The 21,075-nt window shown below is 40.9% G+C and overlaps 1 protein-coding gene across 1 annotated transcript in view; it reads right to left on the reverse strand.

Annotated features, from left to right (window-relative positions):
• Window positions 1–821: 821 nt before the first annotated feature.
• Window positions 822–21,075, reverse strand: part of LOC139305672 (phospholipid-transporting ATPase ABCA1-like) — a 125,633-nt gene continuing 105,379 nt past the window's right edge. Inside the window, exons 45-49 of the mRNA XM_070929595.1 lie at window positions 20,458–20,592; window positions 18,419–18,522; window positions 17,079–17,171; window positions 5,961–6,204; window positions 822–950 (exon numbers count right to left, since the gene is read on the reverse strand). Coding sequence (XP_070785696.1) covers window positions 822–950; window positions 5,961–6,204; window positions 17,079–17,171; window positions 18,419–18,522; window positions 20,458–20,592 — 705 coding nt within the window. The remainder of the gene's footprint in view (window positions 951–5,960; window positions 6,205–17,078; window positions 17,172–18,418; window positions 18,523–20,457; window positions 20,593–21,075) is intronic.

The raw sequence follows: 21,075 nt of genomic DNA on the forward strand, positions 1-21,075 counted from the left end.
TGAAGAGAAGGACAATAAAACGGCATGCAGAAAGTTGAACTAAGGAGACTTTCAAACTGGGACCCGATGAATCTGTGGACAAATACAACAATGTGCAAACATTAAAGTCAGCGACGCATTATAACTTGTGCAAATGTTTAATCATTTGTCTTGGCATGAAGCAATATTCAGTACAAATAGGATTCATTATTCTTTGCAACGGGCATGATAGTAATGTGAGGACTTAGCACAGCATACAAATTATGTCGAGCTAAACCAGAGCGCCTTTAAGGGGCAAACAGAAGAAGTATTTACAATCTCAAGTAAGTGCCAAGTAATGTAAACTGCATAGGTAAAATGTTATGAGGTTTTTATTTTTAATCATTAGGACACTTACAGTCTTTCAGTGTTGTTTATAACAGTACAGAACGTAGCGATGGATAACTCTTCCATTTACATGAAGACATTCCTGAGTCGAAATTGCACATAAAATATTCCTGAGATATACAGTACAGACCATTTCAGTTTTAGATTTTGTAAACTTTGCAATACCATCTACATCTATTACACCAATGTTGAGTAATTTAATTGAAAAATGAATGACAGAAAAGCCATTTTACAGTTTAAATTCTTTGTCATTGTAAATAAGGCATGCTGCTATCATCACTGACTGTTAAATAGTTTCAAAGCTATCACTGGGTGTTTAAAAGGCACATTGTGACAAAATGTATTCACTTTAATGGTGCATGAGACGGAGTGCTACATTCTGCGATATTGACATTGTGCAAGTATATTGCTGGTCCACTGTAAGTGCAATGTGTTATGCTTTTCTTATGGGTGTGTTACACCTTCTCTGCTTCTTGGGAGGTCTTCACAGACTCCAATGGCAGCTCATCTGAAGTGTCCACTGGGTTGTCATAGGCCTGAGAGTCCGTCTCCTCATGCTGGTGCCTTGCAAAATTCACAAAGACCTGAAATATAAATGAGGAAAAGACAGTACTTAAAGGCAAATGCAAAATAAAAAACAAATAATACACACAGTAGTGAAGGGCCTATGGACATCTCTCTGCCCATCTCATTTTTGCTCCCCCCCACCCTCTGCCTCTAAAACAAACAGAAATAGTGGTACAGACAACGGGGCGCATGTGAATGAGTTGCCAGACAAGGGCTATGAAGCATCAAGTAAGCGTCTAGGCTCACACAGTGAATGTCAGTTTGACATCTTTGACCAGCCGAGAAAGAGAATAAAACAATCATTCTTCTCTCTGTGATGCCCATTTAATGTCAGAAGAAATCAATCCTATGGCGTTCATAAAAAGCTGTGTGTATTTCATTGTGCTGTAAACATCGCAGCAGTCCGGGCTTTTCATTCTCTTAGCATTAGCTGTCTGTTGTAGTAAAGCTACCACACAAGGATTTTTACTGACCAGAAAAAAGCCACAAAGAGGATCATATAAAATGATAAGAGCATTGCTTTTTCATTAAAAGATTTTCAGTGGCTGTGTGAATATAAAAGGATATGTGAATTACTAGATTGTCTTTAAAATCTCAATGGAAAAAAAAGACATAAAAAAAAACTTTCAGACCAATTCCATCAGAAACTACTCAGACTCCCTATGAATTAAATCCTTCTTCACAGTGTCACACTCGCCAACAAATTAAATAGGACGGAGAGTAAATGAACAGAAATAAACAATAGCGTCCTTTCAGGCTTTTGCTTTTGAGAAGCTCAGATAATGAAGACAGAGTAATAAAGATCTATCCTGTCAGCCTTTGAAGCTTCTGTTTTTAATTAGCCAATTTATATAATCAGCGCCCTTGCAATTGAATGTTTATGATGAAGAGAAAAAGGGAGAATAAGTAGGATTTTCCAAAAAAACAATGTATATTGCAAACATAATCCCTCTCAATCATTATGACTTGTGTGTGGCAGTGTCGATGTGCATCTGCAGAGACCCTGCCCTCTACATGTATTTTCTTATTTTGCCATGTTTGGGACGTTTCTGGCCGTCAACCTTGTGGGTGTGTAGCCCCTTGACAATAACAGAGCGCAGGGTGTGAGGGCGGGACAGGTGGCATGGAGACAGTGCAATACCTGATATTCACCATGAGGGAATGAAACTGGAAAACAACATAAAACCTGCTGCTGTGGGGGGAGTAGCGACAAAGAGCCCAGTAGAAGAGAAAACAGGCATAAGGGAGAGCGCACAGTTACAGCACCACACATCGCTCTAACAAAACACTCAAAACAGAGTGAGTCATGGAGAAATTAATAAAGGAGCTGGGGGGGGTGTAGAATAGTTGTAATTATAATTAAAGTTCTCTTTCAAATCAAACATCTTAAGATATGCGTGGAAAGTTTTTGTGTTATTATGTTAAGTACTGGTCATGAGACATAGTTCTGCTCACAACCTTGATTTTATGATTCTAGTCCCTTTCAAAAACCTATAGTATTATTACAGCTGATACTTAATTTCTTTTTTCTTTATCCAGGATAAGTTTACCGAACACAAATACTTGTTTCCTGGAAAACTCTGCTCCAAAGTCAATCTTTGGAAGCAGCCCAGTACAAACACAGCCTCACTGTATATGTTGGCTTCAGAGCAGCTGAAGCAGTTGGGGGTTAAATGCCTTGCTCAAGGGCAGGCCGGCGGTAGTAATGAGCAGTGACAAATACTGCTCTCTCAGTATTCGGACCTGGTTTTAACTAAGGCCTCAAACTGTTTAAATTCAGGATTTCATGGACTCAAATTGTTATGCTTCCAGTAAGAACTTGTAATTCTACAAGAGCGGATTATGGTCCTTTGTTCACTCCAAGGTTAAACAGGCTTTTGCCACTTCATATACTGTATTTCTAAAGTATAAGCAACAATTCTTATTCTGACAGCACTGTTTGTTCAATTATCATTTTATTGGAATACGGCACCTTCACAGGTAAAGCTTTCTGACCTCAAAGCTCATGGAGTTGGTAGCCAGTTGGGTATAGAAAAAGCAAAACAGCAGACTACATTGATGCTGCTACGCCTGTAGAACGCCCAAGGCTGAAGTATGCTTCTGTATGTGTGATGTCAGACCATCAGCAGTGTGTATCAAGGTCGCAGTTGTCAAGGCCTCTTATCAGGGCAGAATGAGTGAGAGGATAAGAATGACAGTAGCCGCAAATACACTCCCCGCCCATCTCTCTCGGCCTCTGACCCTGCCACTGGCTGATATCAGCTTGATGTGCTGAGGCATGCACAGCATTTCATATTCATAGTCAAGGCTGTATAATTTTCTGAGTACTGTTTGTATTTAACTTTCTGTAAGAATCCTATAGTAAAAAAAGTGCTTCAATGGCGCAGTTGACAGCCTTTCTGACTGAGATGACCATGGTGAATTCATCCTCTGCTTTGTGATGTGACTTTTCTCCTAATAATGCGCACTTTCTGTATTTAGCCAAGCATCCATTCATGACCTGAACGTCATGCACCAGTGCTGTTGAGTGGCATTTTCTTAATAACAGATGGATACAGGCATTAATTACATTACAGAGGGTACATTTGAGTGTTTATTTGATGTCCGTTGAGGCAGAACAGAGGGGAAGGACATGAATCTCCCAATTAACCTCTCCTGTATATCAAAGGAGTCCTTGCAGAATGTAAAATGGCTATTTTTACATACATGTCATCCACATGTCCATGCTCTGCCATGATACTTCACAGACTTTGAAATCTTTTTTAGCAGTGGAAGATCTTGCTTTAGTTTTGTTGGTCTAAGAGTAGACAAAACAACTAGATCATATGGAGCAAAATATTCATTTGGAGTTGTCTTTTTTAAAGTTGTAACTGATGCATACTACATGTAGCAAAATACTAAATTATTAAAGCATCAATAGACATTCATGTTGGCTTGTGAGCATCCTCCACACATTATTATTTCCCACAATTGACATTTTACCTGGAGAATATATTATTTAGACAGCTATGATAGGGATGTGTCTAATTCTACTATGATTAAGAGGTAATAGGATGGACTGTAAATTACCTTTACAATAGTCACAGTGTGTGAGATAACTTCTGATGGGGGGAGGAATTCAAATAGGATTGTTCTCTAGCAAGAAAAGCACATTACATAGAAGTATTTAATACACTAATAGACAGGAGTCTATACAAGGGCTGAAGAGCTCAGATTACTTTTTATCATATTTTGTGTACTGAAACTAAGGAGTTTGCAAAATATATTGAAGGTGAAGAACATTTGAGTTAAACATGGGAACACAGGAAAGTGTAAGTGATAATTAAGATCACATTCATTACGTAACTAACAGGTCATCTGCTTCAGTGGTGCGGCAGTGACAAGGCTGAATGTGGATCATTGTCCACACACAAAGTTGCAAATACTTCACATTCCTGCCACACAATCTGTTTCTAAAAGACAGTTTAGAAAGTCACATTTTCCTTTCAAATGCTCCATCTGCTCTGCACTGTCTCGGCCATCAGCGTTAATGCCTGAGCTCCAGTGTGTGTGGATCAATATTAATTGTAGTGCAAGTCGGGTGTTATACTATAGGTCAAGGCTCTTCTCTATAAATCACCAGCTGAAAGGTGACAGCCTGGGTCTCCACAGGTTCTCCAGTCCTTCCCTCTGTGTTTTAATACTATGACCTCGTGGTCAAAGTATGATTTATTTACTGCCTCTGATCTGGTAAATATTGACCAGTGCAGAATTGTGGGGCAAGTTGAAGAAAAAGTTAAATCAGAAATCACACAAGGTTACGAGCTAATAGTATGGCTGAACACCAACGACCTGTGAAGTAGAAACAGGGTTCTGCTAAAATTAATTTAGGAGAAACCAAAGTTCCCAACCTGTCATAATGGTAGGCTAATTGCCCCATAAAGGGCTTATTTTACTTACATAATGCCACATAAGATGGATTTATCTTGAATTAGGGGTTATCCACAAGTGGATCATATGGATAATGAAATGCTTAACATCCCTGTAGTATTCTTTATATCACATAATTTGAGTCACTCACGCACTATTTCACATCTCTGTCTGGATTTTTTCAAATCCAATAAGAGGCGTTTTCTTGGTGGAGTGGGCCGATGACCTTTCTAGACCGCTCAGAGGTCATCTCACCTCCCACCTGGTCATCTGCTGCTGAGCTAATGGCGGGCTTGCAAGACCAGACACTCACTCACTCTCGCCTCTGAATGCCTGATTGCATCAGGTCCCTGGGGCCATTTGGAAAACACGAGGTGAAGCCAGTCCGTAACATGCAGGGTTCAGTTTATCTCACCAATCAGGGGGTCTAGCCAGTGGACTTGGGCTGGAATAAAAAAAGGCACTGGCTGGGGGAGCTTTATATATATATAGAACAAAAGAAAATCTCAGTCCAGATTCTTGGTCAATACTGGGACCTGGCAGCTGAACTATCTTGGCTACACAAACCCATTGTAGTCCTCATTGGTCAGTCTAACAGCCTAAATGGGAGAAGACAATGTGTCGGCAATGATAGATCTTTAAATCTTATCCTGGACTGAGCAGACTTGCATTAACTGGGAGCACTTAAAATGCTGAGTGCATTGACTGATGACCTAATGATCTGTTAAACAGAGCTGGCACTCATCAGAGTTACAGTAGGACAATAGAACATGGCCACGGATACTCTAATGATTATTATGGCACAAAAAAATAAAGTAAGCTTAGTTTATCTATACTGTATAGTGCCCAGGCTTTAGTAACTTATATATGCGTTATTACAGTAAATAATGGCCACCCTTTTTTATTCATATATCATTTGGAGGACTTTTTAAGACAATGTTTTGTGAACCAAAAATACAGTTTGCAATTGTCTTAAAAGTAAATAAACAAACTAATCATATCAGACAGTGGTCAACCACAATCTGATCAACCACCACTTCAGTTTAGAAGAATTTAAGACTCACAAGGTTTAAGGGAAAAAAGTACTCTTACAAATGTATCCCTTTTTTGGGCCTTACCTGATCCAGAGTGGTCTGGGACACAGAGTAGTCTTCCACACCCAGGCTCTGCTGATGGATGGTGAACTGGCTGAAGATGCTGGCCAAAGCTCCCTGTGTGTATGGGAGCTGATACTGCAGTGTGTTGTGATGCTTCTCCTTCAGGACACTACCTGGGAAGGTCTGCTGGACGAAGTCCTCAACTGGCGTCAGTGCAGGAGGAGAGCCACCAACCCTCACAATCACTGTGTAGCCATCACCAAATCTAGAGCAAGAAGCCACAATTAACAACTGCAAACAAGCTGGCCAGTGCCAAATTGTTCTCGGCTAGTCATCTTAATAACTTTTCTTTTCTCCTGTGGTCACGGCAGTGTGTGATGGATAATAGGGTGGTGTACTGGAAGAAATTGACAAGACAGGAAGCAAAAGAGATGACAAAATATAATTGGTCTCATACTTCCCCACCATTTCAGGCTTCCTGGATGTGGTGAGATGGAGGAGCAGGTGAGTCACAAGCAGCTGAGAACAAAAGCAGCTTGACGTCGACAGTACAACAAAGTTGCTAGCTGATGGATAAACTTTTCAATTCTTACAGGTAATAGTAGGTTTCAACTCAAGCTTCTGCACCAAATGTAAAAGAAAGCATCAATTTCAGTCAAGCAGAAAAGCCAAAAACGATGAGGCAGAAATTGCTTTTAGACAAGGGTGGATATTAGTTAGGAAGCCTACGCATGGCTGAAAACTACTGAAAGAAAAAAAGGATTCAAAGGCAATGCATTTTGTTTTGAATAGGTAATGCAATAATTATTTAGGTATGCTAGCCACTTAGCTTTATTTGAAATAACTAAACATCCATTATGTGAGTTTGGCAAGTAGTGTCCTACAAGACAGCATTCCAAATAACACTCTGAATTCTCTGCCTTTTTTTTTTTTTTGTTTGAACAACATTTCCAGTGCCTCTTCCTGTCGTAGAGGGCTGACAACCTATGGTTTTCCACTTTAAAGCTGCACTAATAAAGATTTTTTGGTATCAAATGATTATGTGTAACATGAAAGGGGTCACTAATAGTAAACTCACAGAGAATCATCAACCAACTCTGCAGTGTTTTAGCTCTACAGGGCTAAAATGTGTCTTTTTGCTCAATGTTATGGTTTTACTTAACTGTTTTGGTTCAGTCCCAATGCTCTCATCAACCTTGTTCAGCAAAAATAAGTCTAATAAACACCAATATGCACTACCTGCCCAGCATCAAATGACAGACAGACAAAGTTGGCCACTAGCTGGTGAACTGATTGGAGCATTTAGCAGCTAAAGAGCCAGATAGTTCCCTCAGAAGTTGGTGGAGACCAAAACAGAGCTAAAAGGAAAGTGAATATTGGATTTACATTTGATGAGCCGCCAGAAATACCCTGTTGGCTAACAATGATAAGATGATAATATGTCCATGTTGTGTTTAAAGCTTGTTCTGCAACCCTCAAGTGGCCAGTGCTTTAATAATCTGAACATCAAAAGTACCTTAATTATTCGTAGTATATGATAATTAATGCAGAGCGCATATAAAGTGGTTGCTTCATTGAACAGCCAGGGTTTTAAAAACATGTCAACATGCTCTACTGGTAAGACTTTACAACATGAACAATATCCTGGATATAAAATATTGTCATAGATGAAAATGGGCCATAGCTAAGCTCTAAAGCTAATTAGCATTCTGTGTCTTCCCGGTTGTATGCTACGTCTGGTGAGCACCGAATAAGACTCTGTGCCTTGTTATTCTGTCGTTAGCACTCTTATGACCCATTGTTTTCTGCCTAATTAATTCCCTAATGTTGGATTTACTCATGGAAATGTCCATTGTGGCCAAGTACAGCGCTACATGCAACTAGAGTCAGAGGCTCCCTTAGTGGCAATTAGAGATATGGTGAATAAACTGCAGGCCTACAACATCCCACAGGGAGTGAGAGGGGAAGTGAAGCTCAGTGCTGGTGCTGAGAAGCACAATGAATAGACTCCATGGGTAGCAGAGTCCCTTTAGTTAAAACATGACAGTTTGAAGCTGAAGAGCCGCAGTGCAAAAACAGTGTAACTTTGCATAAATTGTATATGGGAATGCTGATTTAATATTCATGTCCATTAAGAATGCATGAGTGTCTTTTCAATGCTACTTTTAGAATCGAATCATGCCAAGACACATTGAATGGCAGGTCTGAACCCTCCTAAGCTGAAATATTCTTTCATTATGATTGGACAAGCCAGAATATATCTTGTGATCAGATATCATAAGTATATTCCCATAGATCTGGAGGAGCAGGCATCTGAACCAATCACTTGCTACATCATTATACCCATGCCCAACAACCTCTGTCTCCTGCCACATAATATACAACTGGTACTGCCAAAAGATTGAGTTGAGGAAATTAAGAGGTCTTGCTAAGATTTGCCTTTTGTTAGCATTGTGGTCTGATGTGAAGAAAATGTTAAAAAAACAAAAATAGCAATGTATAAATACGGATACATTTAAAGTGGCTGTTAGGGGAAAGTAAAACATCTCAAAATAACACTAGATTGAGGACAATGTGCAATAATGACTGGGCTATTTCCACTCTATGATGCAACAAACCTTGTGGCATGCTATCCTTCCACAATCACATCTGCGTCAAGCCTACTGTATAGGGAGGATCCAAGTACTGTGATCTCCTCAGGGGCTGCACACCGCGGGTGATCAAAAGCATCCCCATGAAATTCAAAGACATATTATGTAGTACACATCGTGTGGATACGACTATGGGAGCCCTGCAAGCATCAGCATGTTAGCACTTAATTAAGCAACTGCCCTTTAGACAGCCCTTCAACTGTTCCAAATTATACTTCGTCCTGACCTCAGCCCTGCTCAACCTTGCAATGAAATACTGTTCTTCTGCTAGTTGTTCATTGAGGACATAAGGCTTCATTAGCTCAAAGTGCGAAGGAAAAGCTGGATCATCATGATCATCAGGGGGCAGGGGTCTCAACAACAAAATATAGCACAAAACGAATTATACCGTAGTAGCACTACTTTGTTGTTCTTTAAGAAGCTCCCTTTAGTTAGTCAATCTGATTCATATTTGCCAATGAAAGTAGGCATAAAAGGACCATAATAACCATAAATATTATACAGTAGAACTTGTTAATGGGTACTTGTTAATCTAATAAGTTAATTTGGCCATTTTCGGTGAAAGGTCCATGAATTAAAGTGGGTGTTTAATTATTAAAATCAGTGTGAAAACACATGCACATCAATCTTGGCCAGGTGCTCCATCCAAAAGACTAACTATGAATTTATTACCTAAATCACCCGTTAATAGTTTGTACCTTTTGAAATGTGGAAATTGGCTCTTTGTAAGGTACAGTGGAATCCTGTGTGGTGTTGAGAAGTCAAACAGTACAATATGATTGTGCTCTATATGCTTAAAGACATTGGAGATGTAAATCTTAGGCCATATGTTACTGTGAATAACTGGGTTATAGAAAAAATAAAATTATCAAAAAAAAAACTGTTCTTAATAATGCATGGCTTTCACCAAAAGACATACAACAGATTGTCACAACATGCTATACATGAGCTGTTCTAAGCTGCGAAGACATAATACCTGCATGAAGTGCCCGCATATGTGCTTTGATTTTACACACACAGCACCATCTTCCATAAGTAAATCCCACATTTGATATTAAGTACAGCCAGAACACATCTCTCATTGTGTAAAGCCACATCGTTTTTGATGATTTTTATGAGATGCAACACACTACAAAGTCTGTAATCAGACACCACCACCACAACATCACAACCATCCCCACACATCAAGCTTAATTCATCATCCAATCAAGACTATGACCATAATCCCCTTGTGTTTATTATAGCTGCCGGCTCAGGAAATGCGCTTTGTCCAAGGACTGCCAAGCTCGGCCAAGATGTAAAAACATTTTTGCAAAAATCCAATAAGGCCAGGAAGCATTGTGGCGAAAGGGTTTGGCGAAATGGTTCGGGGCGCATGGTGGTAATGAAATGCTGCTTGTCAGTGACAGTAAAAGGGCTTATCAATTAGCTTCCCCTCATTCTCTCTCCCAGCCTGCCTTACTTTTATTTCCTTTCTTTCCGGAGCTACACAGGGGCTTCAGGCAGCACTTTGGGAAAAATACCTTTCTTTCATATTCATCATTTTTACTCTGCCTCTGTATTCACAACAAAATAAGTTCTTTCATCTTTGATACACTCTCTGTCTTGGCTCTCCTCGAACAAACTCTGCCTGTATAGGGAAAGGTAGTATCGGATGTGTTTAAACAGAGCCTACGTTACACTGCATGTTCATAACAATAGCGTGGCATGCTTGAAACAATTAATTTGCTTTTAACTGGTGATTTAAAAGCCAAAAGCGAGATCTTCGCAATTTGGGGTTGAATCCAGCCTTGGAGAAAATAATGAATAGATTATATTCAAAGACACGACTGTACCACAATTGTCACAACTAATCCATTCATAATATTTTACATTAGAGATATGATACAGCAGCTCAACACAGCATACCACAGACACTGTAATGTTGGCGCTGCAGTTCTCTCTTCTTCATTTTCATTATTCTGCCTCAATCCACTCCTCCACCCTGGTCTGCTGGAAAGTCGTTCTTCCATGTAATTTAAAACAAACAACAGCCAGACACAGATAAGGGCATGACAGGCAGAAAATAATTCTGCTGCCTTCCATCATCTGAGGGATCCAGAAAGGTCACCCTCACCACTGCCAAACCTTGTATTTGTGTCCGCAGGGGGGAGGGCAGACGCGGGGCAAGAGGTCACAGTGTGGCTTGGGTGGTCTGGTGCTTTGATCAGGCCGGAAGTCATCCAAAAAACTTCCTTAGTTCCTGGAGGGGGAGCTAACAGAGCTCTAGGCAGAGGCTCCACAGGCAGTGTGAGGACAGAGGGATGGATGGGTGAATGGATAGAGGGATAGATAGATAGATGATCGTTGTCCAATCAGAAAAGGACAGTTTGGCAATGTAAGGAGGCGTTCAAAAATGTGTTGATTAAAAAAAAAAAAAAAAAATTGCAATTAAAGCTACGACTGCACTTCCTCCCAAAGCTCAACTGGTTTGGGGTGTGTAGTTAACTCATGACGCTCTTCTGCAGCTCCATGGTGGAGTCAATCATCACCTTATCTATCATTACTTGGTTTGGTAATCCCTCAACAGGTGACAACAACAGGTTGCAACATATAGTCATGTACAGTGGCTTGCAAAAGTATTCAGCCCCCTTGAACTTTTCCACATTTTGTCACGTTACGACCACAAACAGAAATATATTTTATTGGAATTTTATGTGAAAGACCAACACAAAGTGGCGCACAATTGTGAAGTAGAAAGAAAATTATACATGATTAAAAAAAAAATTTACAAATAAAAAACTGAAAAGTACGGTGTGCAAAAGTATTCAGCCCCCCTGAGTCAATACTTTGTGGAACCGCCTTTTGCTGCAATTACAGCTGCAAGTCTTTTGGGGTATGTCTCTACCAGCTTTGCACATCGAGAGACTGAAATTTTTGCCCATTCTTCCTTGCAAAACAGCTCAAGCTCAGTCAGATTAGGTGGAGAGCGTTTGTGAACGGCAGTTTTCAGATCTTGCCACAGATTCTCGATTGGATTTAGGTCTGGACTTTGACTGGGCCATTCTAATACATGAATATGTTTTGTTTTAAACCATTCCATTGTAGCCCTGGCTTTATGTTTAGGGTCGTTGTCCTGCTGGAAGGTGAACCTCCGCCCCAGTCTCAAGTCTTTTGCAGACTCCAACAGGTTTTCTTCCAAGATTGCCCTGTATTTGGCTCCATCCATCTTCCCATCAACTCTGACCATCTTCCCTGTCCCTGCTGAAGAGAAGCACCCCCAGAGCATGATGCTGCCACCACCATGTTTGACAGTGGGGATGGTGTGTTTAGAGTGATGTGCAGTGTTAGTTTTCCGCCACACATAGCGTTTTGCATTTAGGCCAAAAAGTTCAATTTTGGTCTCATCTGACCAGAGCACCTTCTTCCACATGTTTGCTGTGTCTCCCATATGGCTTCAGGCAAACTGCAAACGGGACTTCTTATGGTTTTCTTTTAACAATGGCTTTCTTCTTGCCACTCTTCCATAAAGGCCAGATTTGTGCAGCGCACGACTAATAGTTGTCCTGTGGACAGATTCCCCCACCTGAGCTGTGGATCTCTGCAGTTCGTCGAGAGTCACCATGGGCCTCTTGGCTGCATCTCTGATCAGTGCTCTCCTTGTTCGGCCTGTAAGTTTAGGTGGACGGCCGTGTCTTGGTAGGTTTGCAGTTGTGCCATACAATTTCCATTTCCGGATGATGGATTGAACAGCGCTCCGTGAGATGTTCAAAGCTTGGGAAATCTTTTTATAGCCTAACCCTGCTTTAAACTTCTCCACAACTTTATCCCTGACCTGTCTGGTGTGTTCCTTGGACATCATGATGCTGTTTGCTCCCCAATATTCTCTTAACAAACCTCTGAGGCCGTCACAGAACAGCTGTATTTCTACTCAGATTAGATTACACACAGGTGGACTCTATTTAGTCATTAGGTCAACATTCGATCATTCAGCAATCATCAGGCAACTTCTGAAGGCAATTGGTTACACTCAGAGAAAAGGGGGCTGAATACTTTTGCACACCGTACTTTTCAGTTTTTTATTTGTAATTTTTTTTTAAAATCATATATAATTTTCTTTCTACTTCACAATTGTGTGCCACTTTGTGTTGGTCTTTCACATAAAATTCCAATAAAATATATTTAGATTTGTGGTCGTAACGTGACAAAATGTGGAAAAGTTCAAGGGGGCTGAATACTTTTGCAAGCCACTGTATGTAAGTGGCCAGTAATATAATTGGTGTTGATTTACACGTTTTATATATTTTGTTATGTTTTATGTACCTTAGTCTGTGTGCCTAAGTCTCTGTGCGTTCTATGTGTTACTAGGCTGTGAGACAAATCTCCCTTCCGTGACAATAAAGTTAAAGTTGAAGATCATCGCAGCTAGCTGTCAATCTGTGAAACGTGAGCATGGAGTTCATTCTTGATCTTGGAAATTGTAGTTGGACAAATTCATTCATTCGTAACTCGAGGTCAGCTGTGGGATACAATTGAAAGATTCAGATAAAAGGTAGTAATTGTACCTTGACTTAACATTACTGTGTTCGAATAAAACTGTTTAATCTGTCCTTAGTGATAGTTTTCAGTGATTAGTAGTGACAGTCCGCGTCTATGTGAAGATGTATTTACAAGGTCTTCGCATGCAATATTGTGTTTGAAAAGTAATCTGACACGAAGGCCATCATCTGGCCTGTAAAAGTTATTACTGCAAGACATGCATAGTTCCACAAGGACGCAATAAAATACTTAGAGCCATGTAGCAATTTCTGCAGATCTTGAAGGATCAAATGTAGATGCAGATGCTTGCCTTGCTTCCAAGCACAGAAAATAAGTTATGATAAAACAAATGCCAGTATAAGAACCACAATCCCACATAAACATTCTCACCAACTATTAAGGTTAAAGATGTTGAGCAGACAGCTCTCAGATACATACAGTACATATACAATAGACCATTTGTGTCTGTCAATGTTTTAGCATTAATTACACCTATGCTGATGCATTGTAAACCGTAAAGAGAATCATTTTGTCATCCATCTCCACTGGTGACATGCACTTAAAAGCCGTAAACTATTTAGTTAATGGCACACCTGCAGAGATGAAGCGGAGTGAGTGGGAAGGAGTTTATTGGACTTCTCAACGTCAACTTTAGGGGATTGATCCAAACTTTTAGACACCACTCTTGTAAAAACTGTCCGGGGCCCACACCGTATTACCTTAATGCATTAAAGGCACTTTACCCTCTACTTTTATATCATGACGTGCTTTAAGCAAGGAGAAAATAAGACTCCAGGCTGTGGTGTGTACTTACTGCAGGTACTCTATGAAGAGGGGATATGAATGATATCAATCAGTGAAAAATCCTGCATCGGCTCATGGGTGTCCTTCCTAACTGACAAGATTATAGGGGAGCTTTGAAGCTCCTTTTATTGGTTTCTCCACTTCATTTGGGTTTACTTAACACCTGGGAGCTTTCATACCAGCACCCTGTTGTACTAAAGCACTATTTACAGCCTCTTGTACATGTTTTTTTTTTTTACTTATTTATTTTTCCCCATCTCTGTCAGCCTTTCATAAATCCCCAGGAGTGTGATTGTGATTTGAGGGTCTCAAAATCAGGACACGCAAGGACAATGATTTTTAACAGCCATGGAGGAAGATAATGAAGGGGCTTCTTAAAATGGCCACCCTACAGCTCAGAATCCACCGCCCAAACCAAATCTTCAGCCCCTCTCACAGGCTGCCGATCTCTATAGCAGTTGAAATGGGCTATTTTGACTCATTTGGGGCTTGATTGATACACAGAGGCGGGGTTATTGAAGCAGCAGAAGGGCATCACAGTGATAAAGACAGGGTCGCCACTGAACTAAAGGGGGCAGCACTAACAAGCACTTGGATGGCTGGGTTTGAAGCCTTGCCACCTGAGAGCAGCACAGGGAGGAATAAATAAGGGTAATATGGTGAGAGGTTTTTGAAGGAGAGGAGGCGATAGGCGGGAGTGAGGGCTGCGAATGTGGGAGGTTGAGCAATAGGGGGTCAAAATGTGAGAGCTGCCCCCGCAGTGAGATTCTGCACTCCTTTCAGATTCTTATGATGAGAAAGAGATGGAGACATTGGGGGTGGGAGGGGGGGGGAAGCGGCACCCCCAGCTTTGCAGGTCAGCCGCTCACGCCGTGTGACAATGGCACACACCACCTGCCTCTGTCGCCATGCCTCCCCCCTCTACTTCAACCCCTGCTGTCTGATGGAGCTCTTCCCATCTGCAAACTGGCAACATCTTGTGCATTTGTGAGAACCAGGCCATGCCATCCCCCCATTATGGACTCGGATGTGGAGACAAAATACTGGACGGTCAGACTCACAACAACTTAAATGATGGTGGATCACATGCTAAACCAGTGTGTGTGTGTGTGTGTGTGTGTGTGTGTGTGGGGGGGGGGGGGGGGGGCATGGTAGCACAAACATGTGGCGGGATAGTGACGAGAAAAGAAAACAGAGAAGACAGTCCTTAATTGCCTTTTCAGTCATTAACAGGGTCCCACACCTCATGAAACATTAATTACACCAAGCGGAGCGGAGATAGGGACGCTTAATTAGAAATTATTCACTGCGTGGCAAGAACTGAGCGATAGCATTTCAGCGGCATGTAAATTGTCCGTGCAAGATCTAAAATAAGCACGGCAAAAATCGGTGTAGACGTCATGCTTATCTGGCTTCCTCTCACTTGACTGTCTTGTGAAAGATTCCCTTTTACCTGATAGCATGTCGAGTGAAGTAGGACATGTGTTAACCCTCTGTTCTCCTGCCTTGTTTGCTGCTTCTTCCCTCCCCCCCATGGGTCTTACCTATCCTATACCTCCTGTGTGGTTCATAAATTATTTACACCACCCTGCCCGTCCCCCTACAGACAGGATGTAATTGACACAGAGGATCTGTCAATTACCCTAACATCTGGGAGGGACTGATTGGTACATCGCTCTCCCACTTTAGCCCTTTGCCTTGCAACTCTCCCTGCCTCTCCCTCTTTTTTTAGCCCAATCTATAATCTACCTCCTCTCTCTCAACAATGAGACAGTGGCCAATGATATGACATTAACACTCTTGATGTGAAATACCCTTGACACTGTTGCCCCCTCCTTGCTGTTCCAGGTGTGTTCCCATAATCCCCGGCGCAACTTTAAAAATGGTCTGCTCCACCCCTCATCCCAGGTGTATTGATCTTTCTCTCCACCCATTGATTGCCACCACATATTCATGTCGTGTGTAACCGTGTGTAACCGTGTGTGTGTGTGTGTGTGTGTGTGTGTGTGTGTGTTTGTGTGTGTGGAATGTCCTTCCTCTTACAAGATCACACAATGGAGTGGTAATAATGTCACCAGACTGTACCTAAGGTAATGGATGGGCCTCACTGTTACATGAAGGGCTCAGGGCATAAGTGTTGGCCTTAGAGATTGTCAGAGGACCATCAGAGAGCCGACCCGACTGCTAAGAGTTAAGGGCAGGAGATATCCGTGATGGAGATGTAACAAAACGCATTAAGAGACATGTACAAAGCCTATTAAGGGTGTGCATAAGGACAGGGATGGTGGAAACAGAAGTTATGGGGCTGTAGAGAAACAAAATGAAATTGAGATAATGGTGAAAGACTTGGGACACTAACCTGAGGCCCACAGACCTGACTGTCTGCACATTTGCCTCATATACGAATCATTTCATGTGAAATCAATACAATCATGTTGATGAGTCTACACTAAAACATATTTAGCAACAAATGAAACAAATGGATATATTAAAGCACTGACAAGATTGACACCACTCTCATGTCTGCACACTAAATGTGAAGCTAGAGCGAGCAGCTGGTTAGCTTAGCTTAGCATAAAGACTGGAATCAGGGGGAAGCAGCAAGCCTAGCTCCACCTACAAGCACCTCTAAAACACTCACCTCACACATGATATATTTTTGTTTAATCTATACCAAACCAAAGCATGAAAACTAGATGTTTCCCCCTGTTTTCAGTCTTTATGCTAAGCTAAGCTTTCAGTTGTAACCTTATACGGACATATTTGAGAGTGATATCAATCTCCTCATCTAACTATTGGCAAGCGAGCGAATAAGTGTAAATATCAAAATGTTGAAGTATTCCTTTCATAATAATGACATTGTGGAGTTTATGTGAGTTTCCATTAGCACTGCACACTTTTTGATAAATTGTGTTCTTCTTTGACTATCTCCTATAGATTCTTTCTTAGCAGCAGCAATACATGATAAAAGAAGAATGTGCATGCTTTTTTCTTACTTGAAAAACCTGAATAATATCCTTTTTATTAGTATGTTATTTATATATATATACAGTATAAATAACAGAACACCTCAGTGGGAGACAGGGGTTTCTTTCATCTCAAATCCAGGAGCTTCAAGGCTTTTTTATTCTACTGTTGGTCTAGCACACAAAAGAAGGACCCTCACCTGCTCTTCAGATGCTGGATGCTTCCGAAACACTTGAAGCGACCGTTTACCATGATGGCCATGCGTGTGCACAGTGCTTCACACTCCTCCATACTATTGAAAGAAAAGGGGGGAAATTTTGCTGTATAAATGAGAAGCAGCAATAATACCAGATGCTTGAGTCTCTTCCTCTCCAGATAAGACAATGACATGTGAAATCAGGTCTTTTTGGGATAATGGGGGTATTTCAGTACTTTGTCCTTCTGATTCAACTGCGGAAATGTGCTGTCTTCAAGGCTAGTGCATTGATCACAGATGTTTCTTATAAAGGGTAGAACTCATTCAATTTTACAACGTGTCAGCTCACATTATTTTGCAGATAAAGATCTCTAATCATTTACTGAAACTTTTTCTTGTCATTTACAGATGAAGTTTGGGTTAGAGCATTTTGACACCTAAATGGACGACAAATTTGGTAATTAGAGGGAGAGGAAGGGACCATCTGTAGTTCTTATCATCTAATTTTTTTCTCTTTCGGTGTTGGGCTGGAGCAGGAGTCATTTGTAGTTGAGGCAAAACCTGTGAAGCCTTTCTGAGGAATGGTGCAATTAGGATTATGACTTTGTAAAACCTGGTGAATCTGCCACTTAACAAAACACAACCACCTGGTCATGCCATGGACGACTGGATGCAGCTCTGCCACCATTGCCTGGGACAACAACAAATTCTTTTATTTCCCCATGAAGGCAACACATGTAATGAGAATGATATATTCCAAATGAAACAGCAGCACAGATTATTCACATGCACTGCCAGGTGCACAAATTATTCAAAAACCCAGGCAATTTGGGAAATGGTGAAATGAATAGGCATGTGAATTGTTAAATGTTCCATATCGACTTGGGCCATCAACTTTTGAGTTTCACAAAAAAATGAGGCAATTCATTTCCACCATGTCCAAAAGTGGCCAAAATTACAGAAGACAAAGTTGGGAAAACTAACTTTGCTCCAGGAAGTCTTGGATAATGAAAAGACTCCAGCACTGATATTGACAGCTTCTCTTTTCATGGAGGAAAAAAAGCGCCAGTCAGTCAATATGCCCTCATGCTTCATGAAAGCTTTATAACAGCCAGTGTGTTTCTAGCAGCCAGTATTAACTACCACCCAGGAAACAATACCTTTCAACTAAAGTGGAACTACAGTCAATTATAATTACGATATTTGCGGCTCACATTCTTTTTTTACGGAATATTTGGTTGATCTGCTTTCCCCAATGAAGAGTCAAAATATTTTGGCTTCATCTTAGAGGGTGAAGTGTGAATTCATCAGAGAAAATCAATAGATAAAGAATGATGTTGCACCTGTGTGAAGTGAGAATGACTGAGCGTCCCTCTTTGATGACACTCAGGATGCAGTCCCACAGGAAGCGCCGGGCTTTGGGGTCCATACCAGTGGTTGGTTCATCCTGCAATAAACGTAACCTCTTTAACCTCTTTAACAGTTTATTATATTCCACCTCAGCACATCATTTAAGAAAAAAGATGTCAAGGTACACCATTTGCGACAAAAATCTACTTTTAACAGATCATTTAATGATGATGTGTGTGAGAACAGACTTACAGATGGGTGACAAATAAACAGAAAAACCTGAATAAACCTAAACCTAATGAGCAGCAATAAGCAACATAAAGCATTTATCACATCTCCACCTAATTGAACAACTATGGATTTTTGGACCGACGTGTAAGACATCTCTCTCCAACACCCTTATCTAAACACCAAAAGAGGGAACATTTTTGGGAAGAATGGTGTTACATCCGTCCAGTGAAGGCCCAGAGACATGTCCAATCTATGCCATTGAAGCTGTTCTGGCAGATCATACTAACCCAACACATTAACAAGACACTTCATGATGATTTTTCCTTTTATTTGTCACCTGTATATGTATGTAAACGCACAGATAAGCAAAGGAGGGACAGAAAAGTAAGGTAAAAACAGGAGACATATAAAACATAGACAGGCAAAGTCTGGGTGAATTCTGAGTATACCCATTTACACATAATGGAGACACGTGCTGAATGCTCTCCAACATAGCACGACACACACACACACACAGTCTCAGTGACTTGCTGTTTCTTTTTCCTCAGGGCTAGTCTGTCCATGCATGATTAGAGAGTGACAGTTCTCAGTCCATTGGCTGGTTTCGTTCCAGGCTTGGTTCTCCCTCACTAGCAGAATCCTACAAATCCCAAGGGGCATTTCCACCACCGTACCCAATGTGTCCCTGTGCAAACCCTACATGGCACTGCCTCAAGGCCGCCTGGGCTCCCTGGGCTAGCACACAATACTGAAACTGACACAGACACTGACAACACATTATCCCACTGCCTCAAAGAGAGGGCTAGCCCGGCTCAGGCGAGTAAATAAGTAGGTTTGGAATAGTGCAGCTCGATGGGCTAAGCACTGAGCCAGAAAACAGAAACGGTTGGAAAGATTATTCTGTAAATGTAATTTATTATGGATTACTCATTACCTGACTGATTACTCATTAAATTGTTATTAGCAGCATAATGTGATGGATTGCTTTAAATCATGCAAAGTAATGCATTTATTACAGTTTACTGGTAGCAAATTAAACAGCATAAACCGACATTGCATTTTTTATGTATAATATAATATTTCTGCTTTATTAGACCATGTGATGTGGTGGGTAGGACAAGAAAAGTAAGATTTGCAATAATCTTGATGAAAATGTACACTTCGGTGAGCCCCCGTGGGGAGCCCCCAGTGTGAGTTAAGGTCATTAAAGTTTGTCCCTCATAATAACACGGACACAACTTCTTAATGCACATTAAAGCCGCTTAATTGAAAGCATGTGATGCAGTGTATTCTGAGTCATGCCTTCGTTAATCTTCCATCAGTGAGAAAATGCTTTTGCGTTCACTTTTAAGTCCTGATGAATAGGAGTTTAATACGTGCAAACACAGTCCTGTGTGCTCTACGCTTTTCTAAAGGAATTGGTTCTTTCTTGAAAAAAAAAAAAAGAATTAAAACATGACCAGTGAGTGACCCCTGAAAAATACACCCTTCTCATCCAAAAGTAATGTACTTTTAATCCTTTGGGAAATTCAGTGAGGATTTATTAGATTGATCCAAATCTTGTCTTTTCTACTCCTCGTATTTGAAGGCATACGTTACCCCTAAATTCCTATACTCTATCATCTTCCCACTGCAGCTGAGTCTCTGTGTGCTCGTAAAGAGAAAAAGAACTGATCTGCTGTAATCCAAACATCTGCACAGCATCAATATTGATTTAAAGTATTACACTCTTAAGTCTTAATAAAACAGCAGCGTATAACATTTCCACCATGTACAACACATCAATGAAGAGATATCTCACCAGAAAAATCACAGGAGGACAACCGATCAGGGCTATCGCTGTAGAAAGTTTGCGCTTGTTCCCACCGCTGTAGGTTCCTGCTGACTTAGTGGAATATTTGACCAGCCCCAACTTCTGGATCCCCCACTCGGCTACCTTTTTGAAGAGAGAAATCAAAGTGGCCAAACGCATTATGGTGTCAAGAAGAGTGCTCACATAAGCCCCATCATAAGACTCTCTATGATGGATGATATTTTGGCTTGGATCCCCAATGTATTTATGCTCTGTGGTTTTCAAGGACAAGACATGACAGCTGGCATCGCTGTAAGACCTTAAGCACCGGCTGCTGAGGTACTTTACCGTTCTCCTTGCTATTTAAACAACGTCTCGTCAAACACCAGCAATCACGAACATCGCCAATGTGCACACAACATTGCCAGGTCTCAAAGGACATGGTCACAATAAAACACAGTTTATTGTGGGACATACATGTGGACATTTCTGTTTACAGATTATGCAAATATAACTACAAAAGGGCTCAATTTGGTACGAGAATTGCCATCACAAAGAGGTATTACAATGGGCCACAGTAAAATTAAGTGTTATGCTAGCAGCGCAGAACTGGGTCCCTTTACATCG

This window comes from Enoplosus armatus, chromosome 23, assembly GCF_043641665.1.
Source record: "Enoplosus armatus isolate fEnoArm2 chromosome 23, fEnoArm2.hap1, whole genome shotgun sequence".
Lineage (NCBI taxonomy): Eukaryota > Metazoa > Chordata > Actinopteri > Centrarchiformes > Enoplosidae > Enoplosus > Enoplosus armatus.